At 36.5% G+C, this 12369-nt stretch overlaps 1 protein-coding gene across 2 annotated transcripts in view; it reads right to left on the minus strand.

Annotated features, from left to right (window-relative positions):
• NECTIN3 (nectin cell adhesion molecule 3) overlaps positions 1-12369 on the minus strand; it is a 62400-nt gene that overhangs the window by 20483 nt on the left and 29548 nt on the right. For both annotated transcript variants that reach the window (XM_048293735.1, XM_048293734.1), the window contains exons 3-5: positions 9808-10104; positions 7924-8041; positions 5711-5862 (exon numbers count right to left, since the gene is read on the minus strand). In XM_048293735.1, coding sequence (XP_048149692.1) covers positions 5711-5862; positions 7924-8041; positions 9808-10104 — 567 coding nt within the window. The remainder of the gene's footprint in view (positions 1-5710; positions 5863-7923; positions 8042-9807; positions 10105-12369) is intronic.

Genomic DNA, 12369 nt, shown 5'->3' on the forward strand with positions numbered 1-12369 from the left:
CTCTTACTATGTTCTGGTCCCTGTTCAAATCCTTAGTACATGCACCCTGTAATAATGATGAGGACAAGCAAAGACCTCAGAATTTCTTCTACTTTTACATAGCTACCACCCCCACTAAAATAAGAGACATAACTGAAGAAAGCAAAAACCAATTTTCTGGTATGAACATAGCAAGTCAGCTGGCTCCTTCCATACACATAAAGAAGCCAAGTTTCCCTAGTTGGTTTCAAAGCCTTTAACACAGTTTTCTGCCAATAAAAGCAAGACTTACTCTTGACTTCAAATGAAGCCCTGATACCACCTCAAATTAAAGGACCATGTTCCCTGTGCACTGCTTAGTTTTCACTCTAATAATTATTTTCCAGATGTTTCCCATGGAAGTCAGTACCAACTTTCAACAGTGTCTATTACTGTATCCTACAGCTGTAGGAAGGAGAGAAGAGAAGATCCAGCAGACAGGAATTGTGCAGCAAGATTGATTTAATTATTTTACAAACTCTTTTATAGACTTTTTTCTTCATAGTCTAATTGAACAAAGGATCAGCCACCCCTTGGGGGTGATTGGCTAGAATCCTAAAACATCCATTGTCAAAATATTTTTCTACTGTACCATAAACATAGTTCTACAAGGTCGCAGGTGTTCATGGTTTACAGAACTCTGCAAATATCTTTGCGTGAGAGAAAAGTATCTCACAGGCTTAGAAAGAAAAATTCTTGCTAGCAGCAATATTGTATCCACAAGTGTCAGTTTGATATTTTTATTTTTCCCTGAAATGCCTACTCTTGATATAGTTTTCTCAGCTCTTGCAATTCCAACACCTTATCTTCAACAGGTGAGTTTCTACAACTAAGTTTAGTACAGGCCTCCAACTAACATGACATGTTTCGTGTCCCAAACACTACATCTTCCCGCTTCAATCCTCCTGCAGTACCACATCCTTCAAATGTCTGGGACTCACCTCTGCCTCTGCACCAATTCAAAGCTGACAATAAGCAAAATGTCAGCGAGATGAAAGTAGAAAGAGATGGATGAATCATCCTTAAAACCAGGTCGCTATCTTCAAAGTCTTATGTTTAAGTCCTGTCTTGGTATTATCAGCTTATCATTGTAAAAAAATCAACTAGAGAACACAATATTCTTAAACCATAAACCATTTTGGATTTAGCCCACTATGAAGTATTTGAGAGGTAAAGTGACCAGCTCTGTAACAGATAAAATAATTCAATATTGGCACAATTTCCTTGGGTTTAAATTTGTCATTTAAACATTACAGAAATAAAGTTTTGGAAGGAAAGGTTCCTTGGAGAGTTGTTGTGTATTAACATACAGTCAAAGTCCGCCTGGTCGCAAAAGCCACAACAGAGTGGCCAAAAATAGCTCTCCCTATTTGAAAAAAAACAACCCCACAACATTCAAGATACAAATGTCCCCTTTTTTTGCCTCCTACAAAACAAGGATCTATCAATTACTTCTAATCCAAAAGTGAGTTGGCTTTGCACAAATTACAAGATCTCTCTTTGTACCTGTCATTTTATTGAGTGTCAAGTATCTGCCTGTATATGTATTACTTGTATGTTTGCAGAGATACATACATACATACTACTGTGTCTTACTGTTCTTTCTAAATTACCCTTAGATGTTAAGTACTTAAAAATTAAATAATAATTCTGTGCAGCTGGGTCTTAAAAACTGCCCCTTTATTTCAACTTCTGGAAAGCTTATGTAGTAACTCCTTTATGACAGCAGGGAAAGTCAGCTTTCCATGTTAGAAGACTCTAAATGTCTAAGAGTAAATGATTTTGAAATTTATCATTCTTTCTCCAACCATTGCTACTCTAATGTTAGGTAACAGGTGAGGACACTGCATAACCCCTTCCCCACAGTGTCTTGCCTACAAAGGTTCCACACTGGAGCTAAACATTTGCCTTAGGATTATTTTCAGTGTGTGTCCCCCCACATCTATTTTGGCAGCATAATACGAAGATTTCTCTCATCAATCATCCACTTTCAAAGTTCAGTGTGCTTCTGTGGTTTCTAGCTGGGATTTTCATGCACCAAATAAAAGATTTTGGCGGTTTTTTTGGGACACAAGAGAAACTTTTTATTAACTTAACCTCCAGCATGGAAGAATATTCAGGAAGACCACTGAAATTTCAAAGCCTGCTAGACCAGGAAGCAAAAGCCCTTTGCTAAAGAGCAGTTTGTCAACATCCCTTCCAATATGTAATTTAGAAAATAAAAGAGTGCCTGTATTCACAGTGCACTCTCAGAACAGAGGTTTATATATGAAGCAGCAAAAAGTAAAACCAACGATCAGCCTCTGCTGTTAATCCTGACAATGCCCACTCTACAAGAGGGTGACCCTGTACTTAAAAACAACACCTTCCTAGGACTGCTGCCTAACAAAGGCTGGCTTTACTTTTAACAAAAGTAATCTCTTCCAAAGGCTGTCATGACAGAGGAAGTATGGCCCTACCTTAAGGCAAGTCTCACAGGTCACCTCTCCCTTGCAAGGGGAGAAAGGGAAAGCCTCAGTAAACAGCATGAAGGCGAAGAAACACAGAGCCAAGACAACAAAGTTCAATTCCTTGTGTAAGAAAACTGAGTAAATCAATACTGTATGAGGAAGTGCTTTATATATCAAGCTGACAGCTTGTTTTGGTAAACTGTTACTTCAACACCTGAACTCCACAAGGAGCACAACTTGCTTTTGCTGGACAGCTATGGAAAAGGTTTAACTTTACATCATCAAATTAATAAAAATACCAAAGATAGCTGTGCCTTAAAAGCAATATAAAAAGAAGTATCAGGCTTCAAGTGCCATTTCAGTATTTCTCTATTCCTACAAAGATGTATCATCTCCTGAAACTAAAAGCTGATGAATTTACCATTTAGTTCCGGTCAACTACTTGTCTTTCATTTCTGTACTCCAAGAATATCAACCAAGTTTAGGAACAACAGAACTTATTAAGAATATAGCTTTGACTTTTTTAACAATGAATATCAGGACCAAAAGCAAGTTTTTGCTCAGCTTGCATTCCAATTCTAAAACACATCTCAACTTCTTTTCTAGCAGTTAAAAAGCTTGACAACTACCAGCATCGCGACTTTTCAGAAACATTAACTTCATAAATCCTTTTTGACAGTGTCATAATTAAAATTTGAAAGATGGTGTGATCATACAGCTTTGTCCCTTAACTTTCATGTTTCACTTCACATTTTATGCCAAGCTTTATACAGTGGCTAAGAGCAAAGATAGAAAAATAAACTAACTGATTATTTCAGCTTATTGCTCTACACTGCAATATCTGCTCTACACTGCAATATAATGCTCTATCACTGCCATGTTTGCCATTAATAGATACCTGGTGAGTTAAGTCAAATATTAAAGGTGGTAAGTGGTTTGATTATTAATCACTTGCCCAATCTGCATCATTTAAGGGCATTTCAGTTATTTAAAGAACCAATCATGCTGAGAAGTTATTCTGAACAGTTACAATAAATTGTGCTTAGTATTTGTTTCTGAAAACAATACAGGTGTTACACTAACAATTGCTTCACCTCTCCCATTTTTATCAAGTCTCCTATATATGAAAAGTTTATATGCAGTGCTTTAAACCAGTTTGTCAGCATGATCAACATAACACTTCAAAAGACTGAAATTTACTGTCAGCTAAACCCTTTGTTGTTACTGGTGCACCTAACTGGCAGAACCATGACCCTGTATGATTCCTCATTAAGTGAGGCTCAGTTTTGTCGCTCCCTGAAAACAGCTAAGGTTTGCTAATTGCAGTTAAATTACTACAGTACGACAAAGTTGCCGAGCACAGCTGAAAAGCCACACACATGTAAACAGTGTCCATCAGTTCACAGCAAAGACCAACGACTGCAGCTTATCTATCTCTGCACTGAGCTGGTTTAAATGGTCTAACATTTGCATTAGGCTAGAACATAAACCATCACCACTGCCCGACTAACCTGTATGCCTACTCTGCTTTTCAAAATCTTGATTCATTTTAGGAAATATTATCTATGACTTCCTAGTTGGCCTGTTTTAGTCTGTTAGCTGAAAACATAATTTGAATGACAGCCTTCTGTTTCCATTCATGACAGTCACAGTAAAAAGTGTAAGGTCTACTGACAGCAGATGATATTCACAAAACTGACAATTTGAATAACAGGGGACTTTAAAAACTTCTCCCCACTGCTTAGTTAGAATAGGGCTGAGAACAGAGCTATAAACTGCACTGTTATTTTTTGAGCAAGTGTATTTGAAAGTTATATTCTAGTCAAATGTTTCACCCTATTTAAAGATATTATGATTTTTTAAATTAATATTTCTTAAAACGTGCCAGTTTTTGTAATTGCTTTGAGACTGCTATGCAGCCATGAAGTCTCCTCCACAGAAGAGGCATTAGAACCAAAACATTCAAAAGTAACACTCACAGAAATAACTTTCATAACAACTGGCAGCACTTGAAGTCTTTTAAATTACATAAAATTCTAGCCATTAAGTTGTTTACAAGTGATTCCACTGTCTCAAACTATTTATAAGTTTCCAGTTAACTAGCTCATTGACTACAGTTAATTAGAATTTACTAGCTTTCCACAGTAGCCTACAGTGTAGTTACGGCACTGACTGCAACACCATCATTCATTCTAAAGATGCAGACAACTGTCAAAAGTGAATTCTGACTGATGTGGTCAGTAGTTAAATTCTCATTCTCATTTTAACCCTTAAGTGTTCCTACGGAGTTTTAACAAAGAAGTCATTTATGTTTGTATCAGTCATCTTTGTATCATCTAACAGGCCAACATGCACTCTGACATGTTGCTTAATGAAATAACTAATGTCAAGAACTTACTGAAAAGCAGCAACATAATACAACAGAATGAAGTTTTAGTTTTCATGTCTATTATCTTCCTCAAAAAATCCTTTAATATTTATAGGAGCATTTATTGCTCAAGCTAAATATTAAATTAATTTAGCTAATGCCTTATGGAAATCTGAACAGCTTTTCCACACTTGCACAGAACTATTCATGTGTACAATAAGTCATGCTGTTCTTCCACAAAAAAGGTGCCATGGTAAAACATTGATTACATTGTGTTAATGATAAAAGGATGCATGTTCGAACAGCAGTAGCACTGAACAGACACACAAATTTGCTAGATGATACTAAGTAGATCAGCAAGAGTTCTGCATGAGGTATTTAACTTGATGATTACTGGGTATCTGCATCCTGAGAAAATGACACAAGTAACTGGAGTACAACAGAGATACTCAGAACATAACCCCAACTTCCTTAAAACAGAGCATCTTTAGCTTTTCTAAATGTAGTTGTTCTCCTTCCACCAACAGCTGTTTTTTCAATTTTTTACGAAGTACTGTTTATTGCAGTCAGTAAGTCTTGTCAAACACAGGTTAACACTGCAAAAAACCATCAGTTTAACTATCAAGAGAAAATAATCATCTCAGAAGCACCTTAACCTTAAGAATTTCCACTGTATGTTGCTGTTCAAGAGTCAGTTTAATCCCAAATTGTGCTACAGCTTTTAAATCCACACTTTCAACAGCTTTTCACACAAAAACCGTATGTATTTCATATACTTCATGCAGCAACTGGCTCTTCAGTTTTCTAATTCAATCACTGACAAAAAAAAAAGTTCCAAGTTAACATACTGTCTTTGTTGAGAAGTAAGACTTACCTAATATGTAGATAGTCTTCTGATCACTTCTCTGACCAAGAGCATTAGTCACCTTACAGACGTAAGTCCCAGTGTAGTTGTAAGTCAAAGGGCTGCTGAACTGCAGAGTATTGTTAACAGCCAATAGTCCTTCAGGCCATTGTCCATCCAACCTAAAAGAACAGTTATACTTCAAATGCGTATATTTACAACTAGTTTAAATAGAAGTTTAAAATAATCTTTCCAGTAATCTATAGAATGAATTTTTCACTGTGCTCTGACACTTCCCATGGGCTTTCCTTCAATATTCTCAGTGTACACCTGAAGATTTATTTAGTATTTAATTTCTGGGACAAATCCTTTAAATGTCAGATCTGCTGGATCTAGCAAGCTGTCTAAAACCAGCACTACTACAGCTAAGAAAAATGCACCTCAAAAGAACTTGGAAGAACAAGACAAGGCAAGCTCTGAAAACGAACAATCTAACTAAGAAGCACTTCCGCTGTCAGGATTATCTGCCTGTTCATTTGCATCCAGCTGAGCTATCACAGTAAATCTTTCTGTCCATACTTGCTTAATTTAGAGGACATTTTGACTAGAACTTCTGTGCAAGAATTCAAGCAGTTTCTCCTCTCCTGAGCTGCCTTTTCTCATCTCCCACCACTTTTCTGTCTAAATTACAGCACTGAAATGGAATATGGTACTTGGTGATACACCTGGGGAAACAACTGGTTAAAAAAATTTATTTTTTATCAGCTGACTTTTTAAAGTCTATCATTTCCTTGTACAATTCTGCCTGAGATTGCAGTAACAATTGTGTAAACACAACAGAAAAAGGGGAAAGGGCAAAGGCCTTGGAACTATTTTAACAGAGCTGCCAACTGCCCATTAAACACCTGTCTAATTTCATGCCATTGAAACCCATTTTGATTTATCTAAGTACCTATTAACATCTAAGCAGGCCTAAATCAATATTCAAACTAGATCACTAGATGACTATCTTGAAAGCATTTGGTAAGTTATTTTTTAAGTAGTATTGAACAAAAAGTTAACACTAAATGCAATCTTCAAAAAATGTGGTTCAACACAACATTCCTACTCCTTTGCTGTGATTATTGCCCAGAATTGCTTCAGCCACATAAAGCTGATAAAAGCCATCAGGCACATACTCTGTAATTCACAGTACCAGAAGCATTTATTTCAAGATACATAAAACAGTCAATTGGTTTGAAAGGTCTATTATAATAAAATTCTCATACATGCAACATTTTAAAATATTACTAACCATGAAAATATCACTATCCCAGTAAATACAATGTCATCTTGGATTCCAAGGGATACAGGGTAGTATCAAGGTAGTACAAGGTAGTAAGGTAGTTCTACAACCTATTGTAATCTGACAACAGTAATACAGCACACAGTTCAACACAGCACTTCTCATTTCTTCAAACTCAAGGTTCCCTTCTTTTACATAGATTTCACCCCCTACACATGAAGTTCCTCATTCACCAGTGCTACAGCTTTTTGGATGGGTTTTGTTGTTGCTCAAAAAGGCACACCAGGTTTATTCCAGAAAATTTAGATTTCCTATAGAAGTTTGTTCCATTTTGTTTAGGAAATCTAATATTCACCTCTGAAGCTTGAATGGCTTTAAATGTATTTAAATAGGTTTATTTCTTCTAGAATTGTAAACAGTGGTTGTATTGATTAGTTCTTACATATGTTTGAAATTCAGATGAGAGAACTGAGAACCCACAGTGCATCTGAAGAAGCAAATGGTACTGCTGCTAAAGCTTTTTTTAAACATAAGAATTTTTATGTGCTGAAATTTCTAAGCCTGGGATGGGGATGGCAGTCCATAAATTCAAAAAATGTGGATGCTTTGTAAGCTTTTTAATTTTTTCATAAGAGGCATATATAAATAACAGTTGGATCCATTCTGGATTTACTGGTCTTTGCTCTACATGTAACACACAGAGCTTAGTCCACCTTGAGTAACTAAAGAGACTTTACCCTGAGAGTAATGACAAACTGTTTAGACACAAATTTTCAAGATATCCACTCACTTGTATTCATACAAACACACATCTTGTATTCTCCTTTTAAAAAGCTGAATAAAACCATTATGACCAATACAAATCATATAATCTTTGTTTTCAAAACATGCATTTACTGTAAGCGAAGTTATTATACCACTTGAATCATGTGGGAAGTCCCTTTTCATAAATATTTACCTGGTCCACATAAATTCCATAGGTAATGGGTTTGCGTCAGCATTGCATTTGAGCTGAACATTCCCTCTTCCAATGAACCAGTTTCCATCATAGCCAGTTACTGAAACTTCTGGGGCATCTGACAAAAAAAAAAGACTTCATCTATCAACAACCACAATTTTTACATTAAAAGTGAATTGCATTTAAGATCAATAGAACAGAAGGGTACTTTTTGGGACGGTTTTTTGAGAGGGATATGCGCTTTAGTTGTTGGTTGCCCTTTTGTTTTTAATTTAAATACCACCACCAAAATATACAGAGAACATGATGCAGCTCCAAGCTACAGCATTAATATGCAGCAGAGAACAAATTGTTTTAAAGTGCAACTTTCCTATTGTGTTTTCAGCAACCACACAGTACCCTGGGGAAGTGAGAGGACTTCAGGAAAAAAAGAATCAGTTTCATGTTTTTGACACATGAGGAATGGTAAGTTAGAACTACTTTTCACTAAAAAGATACAGCAAAGGATCAGAAACAACCTTGGGAGAAAGCAGGTAATTAGGAAATCACCAAGAAATTCACAGACGCCAACTATAAAGATTAAATTATCCATTGGCATCAAAATGTAGAATTATGTTATGGCTCTAAGAAGCCAGGAGGTGATTTTAGAGAGGCCTTGGCAAAATATTCAAAAGCCAAGGAACAGATGAACCAGTATGATTTGGGACAAGCTCTGAAGCAGAGAAGGAGAAGCAGTTGCAAAGCTACTATGTGTCAGGGAAGACTGAAGAGCACACACTGCTTCTCATTTGCTGCTGTGTACCTTACTATACAATTTTGTTAGAAATTCTGAAACATGCATTAACGCTAATCTCAGCTAAAAATATTAAGACCAACTTGCATCCTCACTTTACTTTCAACAGGAAACAATTCTCTTATTCACTGTTTGAGACAATGATGGGAACAAATCCTCTTTAGTTTTATTTCTGTATCAATGGCCCTCCAACCTAGAACTTCATTTCAAGATCAATAAAATAAAGCAGTGCTAATCATTTTTTTATGCCAAAATAAGTGATTCTTTACCAAACAGAACAAAACCAAAGCAAAATCAAATTCTAGTCAAATCAAAACAGCCAAATCTACTTTTTCCAGCCACTACATTTGTTCTGCTTGAACTGACAGACTTCTGTGATTTAGGAACTTTAAAGCAGCACACAGCCAAGACAGAACACCAAGGAACAACGTGAAAATAGTTGGTTTTGTTCATATATGCAGTGTCTAACAAATGGACCACATGCCTAAAGCTTATTTGTCTTAACTGGTTTTAATTAAGCAACATTGTAAGCCACCTTGCTTTGCATTCATGTGTTTTAAAAGCCATAAATTTTTTAAAGAAGGCCGGTACAGATTTGAGTTATATGAGCCATCGGAAGCAGAATAACAAACGCTAGGCATGTATGTACTATGTTCTTGTTTCCTTACACTAGTTAGAGTGGACAAAGTTTGGTGAATAACCTGAAAATAACTTATTGACCACCACAAGATCTATTTTCAACTTCACATCTCAAACATGAATCTTCATTAGCGTTCTTTTTTAATTCTGCTGAAATTGTAAGACACTATAAACAGCTTATGGATCAACCCCCATGTTTACCCATGATTCAATATCCAAAACAGTAGAAATGTAACAGTATTCTAGCTTCATGACTTTATTTTCAATACAGAGACCCTAGGCTTTTACTCCTGCCTGACCTGCCCCTTATCACAGATTTTCTATATGGTTTTCACTTCCTTTATTTTCCTGAAGCAGAAAGTGCTCATCTCCTTTCTGTGCAAGGTATACACTGATTAAGGGGGTGGTTGCAAGATACGTACCAGGCAGTAATTACCTCACAGAATACTTACACTGTATGTCCAGCATGTAAGGGTATCGTATCTCCTTTTCAAAGGCAGGGTGCCTCACAATGCAAGTTATGTGTCTTCCTCTTGCAAATCGTGTCGGGACAATCACATACTGACTTACAACTGTCACTGTTTCATTTGGAAACAAAGTAGAGGTGGATTCCATTTCACCAAGGCCTCCTTCCCAGTCAATCTGTGCAGCAGGTTTTCCAGTGGCTGCTGTACAAGTGGCTGCTACTGTCCTATTTGCACCATCTATTAGAGGGTTTGGTCCTTTCGTTAAGCTCACAACAGGTTCAACTAAGAAGAAGGAGAAAAAGTAGATTTAAACAAGAAAGACTCCACATCTTTGAAACTGTCACTATGTAAAAGTTAGACAAAATCTAATCCATTTGCAAATGTTCATGTTAATCAGACATCCTAGACATAAGACCATGCATATCTCAAGAGATTATAGCTCTACAAGGCTTTGGCCTAATGACACTATCCCCCCTTGTCCACTCATTCAAGTTCAGTGTTGTTCATTCACTACATTTAATGCACTGTCAGGGAATTCCAGAGTGGTTAGGTCCAAAATACCAATTGCAGTGCTCCAGTTGCAGTGTCTGACAACAGAGAGCTTAAGGTATTAGATTGAAATTACACCACAGGTTTTTTTTCAAAAAGCTTAGATCCTGCTGCATTTTCAAGCATTCAAGAATTAATCTGTCAGTTTGTGCCACTTGAAAGCTACTTCAGAGTTCTAACACCCAACATTAAGAGTTTAAGCTTTTATTGATCAGTACAATACAAATTACTTCCATGCTGCACCTTCATTATATATACATACTGCACATCAAATAAAGGACGTAATATGTACAAATACACATAATTGTATATAAAATTTATCTAAGTTTTCAATATACAAAGTAATTGTTTCTATATAAAATAAAATTTTGCCTATATATATATATATACACACACATGTTCTTGTGAATGAATCCCTATAAAAGTTTAAAAAATGGAACTCAATACTAAGTCTAAGTCTAAAGAAATCTGCACGTGGAAGGATGTGATCTCCTTTTTGTAAAGCCACTGCTCACCCCAAAAGTCTAGAGACTTGGGGAACACACCTTTTTCTAGAAGGAAGTTGAGTTCCTCATGTACGAGTCTACTGTTGAAAGCCATAGACTAAAAAGCTTTTAAAAAATTTCCTTCTGATTTAGCAAATCTGTTTCAGCCCTGTATGAGCCACCCACCAGTTGCAGCCCAAGTCAGAAAAACTACCTGGTGCTTCAGATACAAACCATAGTTGGGCTGTTTTAGACTGGCCCATTTGTGTTACCAGTTCTGTAAGGGACAGGTTTGCAGTAGTGCACCAGCCTATTCCACAATCCTGGTCCTTCGCTCTAATCTGGCTACCGAAGTCCTCTGAAGGGAGGTCATTGCTACTCACCATAATGCTTCAGAATCCACCTCAGTGGATCAGCCCTCACTAATCACAAAGCAGAGACAAGTCTTGCAACTTCTGTGCCTTTCAGCATCCAAGAAGAAGGAGAAAAGTTAGATCATGGAACTTCTTTCCAATAAATTGAAGCTGACCCACACATACATCTTGTAACAGAGTAGAGCAAAGTTCACAGTACCTGGCAAGTTCTCCAACTACCTACACCTTCCAAAGATAACTGGCTACTAAATATTTTCAGCTTGAGCCCCTTCAGTGCCAAGATCAGTTTTTGATTGTTTTCTGCTCAGTCTAACACTGCTCATGTCTGAACAAGGTGGTTTATTATTTCTCAACTATGCTAAAGGGAAAGGCAACTATTAAATGGATAACCTTATAAAATGAGTTTTCTGTTCTATGCTTAGAAGTGCTTGAAGAATATAAATTGTTATGAAACTGAAGATTGTTTGGGCAGATACTGAGAGCAAATTATTTTCTACTTTGTTTCTCTGAATGGCTGCCCTCTGAGATTTGTTAGTAACTCTACTGAAAGTAAACCAGTAACAGTTTTTTTCTGCCAAGTTCCACACTCACTCTTCTATATCTGAAGCATTTCTAATAGAGCTTCTTTAAAAATCTGATTCCCTGCTCTCCAACACCAGCAACAGCTAGCGCTTTCTGCAATAAGCTTGGATATCTGGTGTACATATGAGGCATTGTATTATCTGGATAAAAGCCTTTACATAGCTTTGTTATTTGACCCACAATTTGGTTTTCCTGATTTAACATGAACACTATTGCCTTGTTCACTGGTAGTGACTTCTTCAATAGCTTCTGTAGTATTACTGAAATGCAGAAGTAAACACCCAAATTTATATTTAGAGTTTTACATGCATGAAGATTCTAATTTTTGCTGTATTCCTTCCCAAGATTTCCATAACAGTAAAATCAACTAAATTAGCAGCTATCATTAGCATTTCATGCCAAAACTGTAGACTCCAATAATTTCAACTAATAGGAATAAAAGCTTGATATGTTCTATTCCTTTGATTTTTCTTTTTAAAACAAGTATGCAACTACATAATTTTTCCTCCACCTCTTTGTGAAAGGATACGTAAGTAAACAAGAACTCTTAGTTGCAG

Source organism: Corvus hawaiiensis, chromosome 2, assembly GCF_020740725.1.
Source record: "Corvus hawaiiensis isolate bCorHaw1 chromosome 2, bCorHaw1.pri.cur, whole genome shotgun sequence".
Classification (NCBI taxonomy): domain Eukaryota; kingdom Metazoa; phylum Chordata; class Aves; order Passeriformes; family Corvidae; genus Corvus; species Corvus hawaiiensis.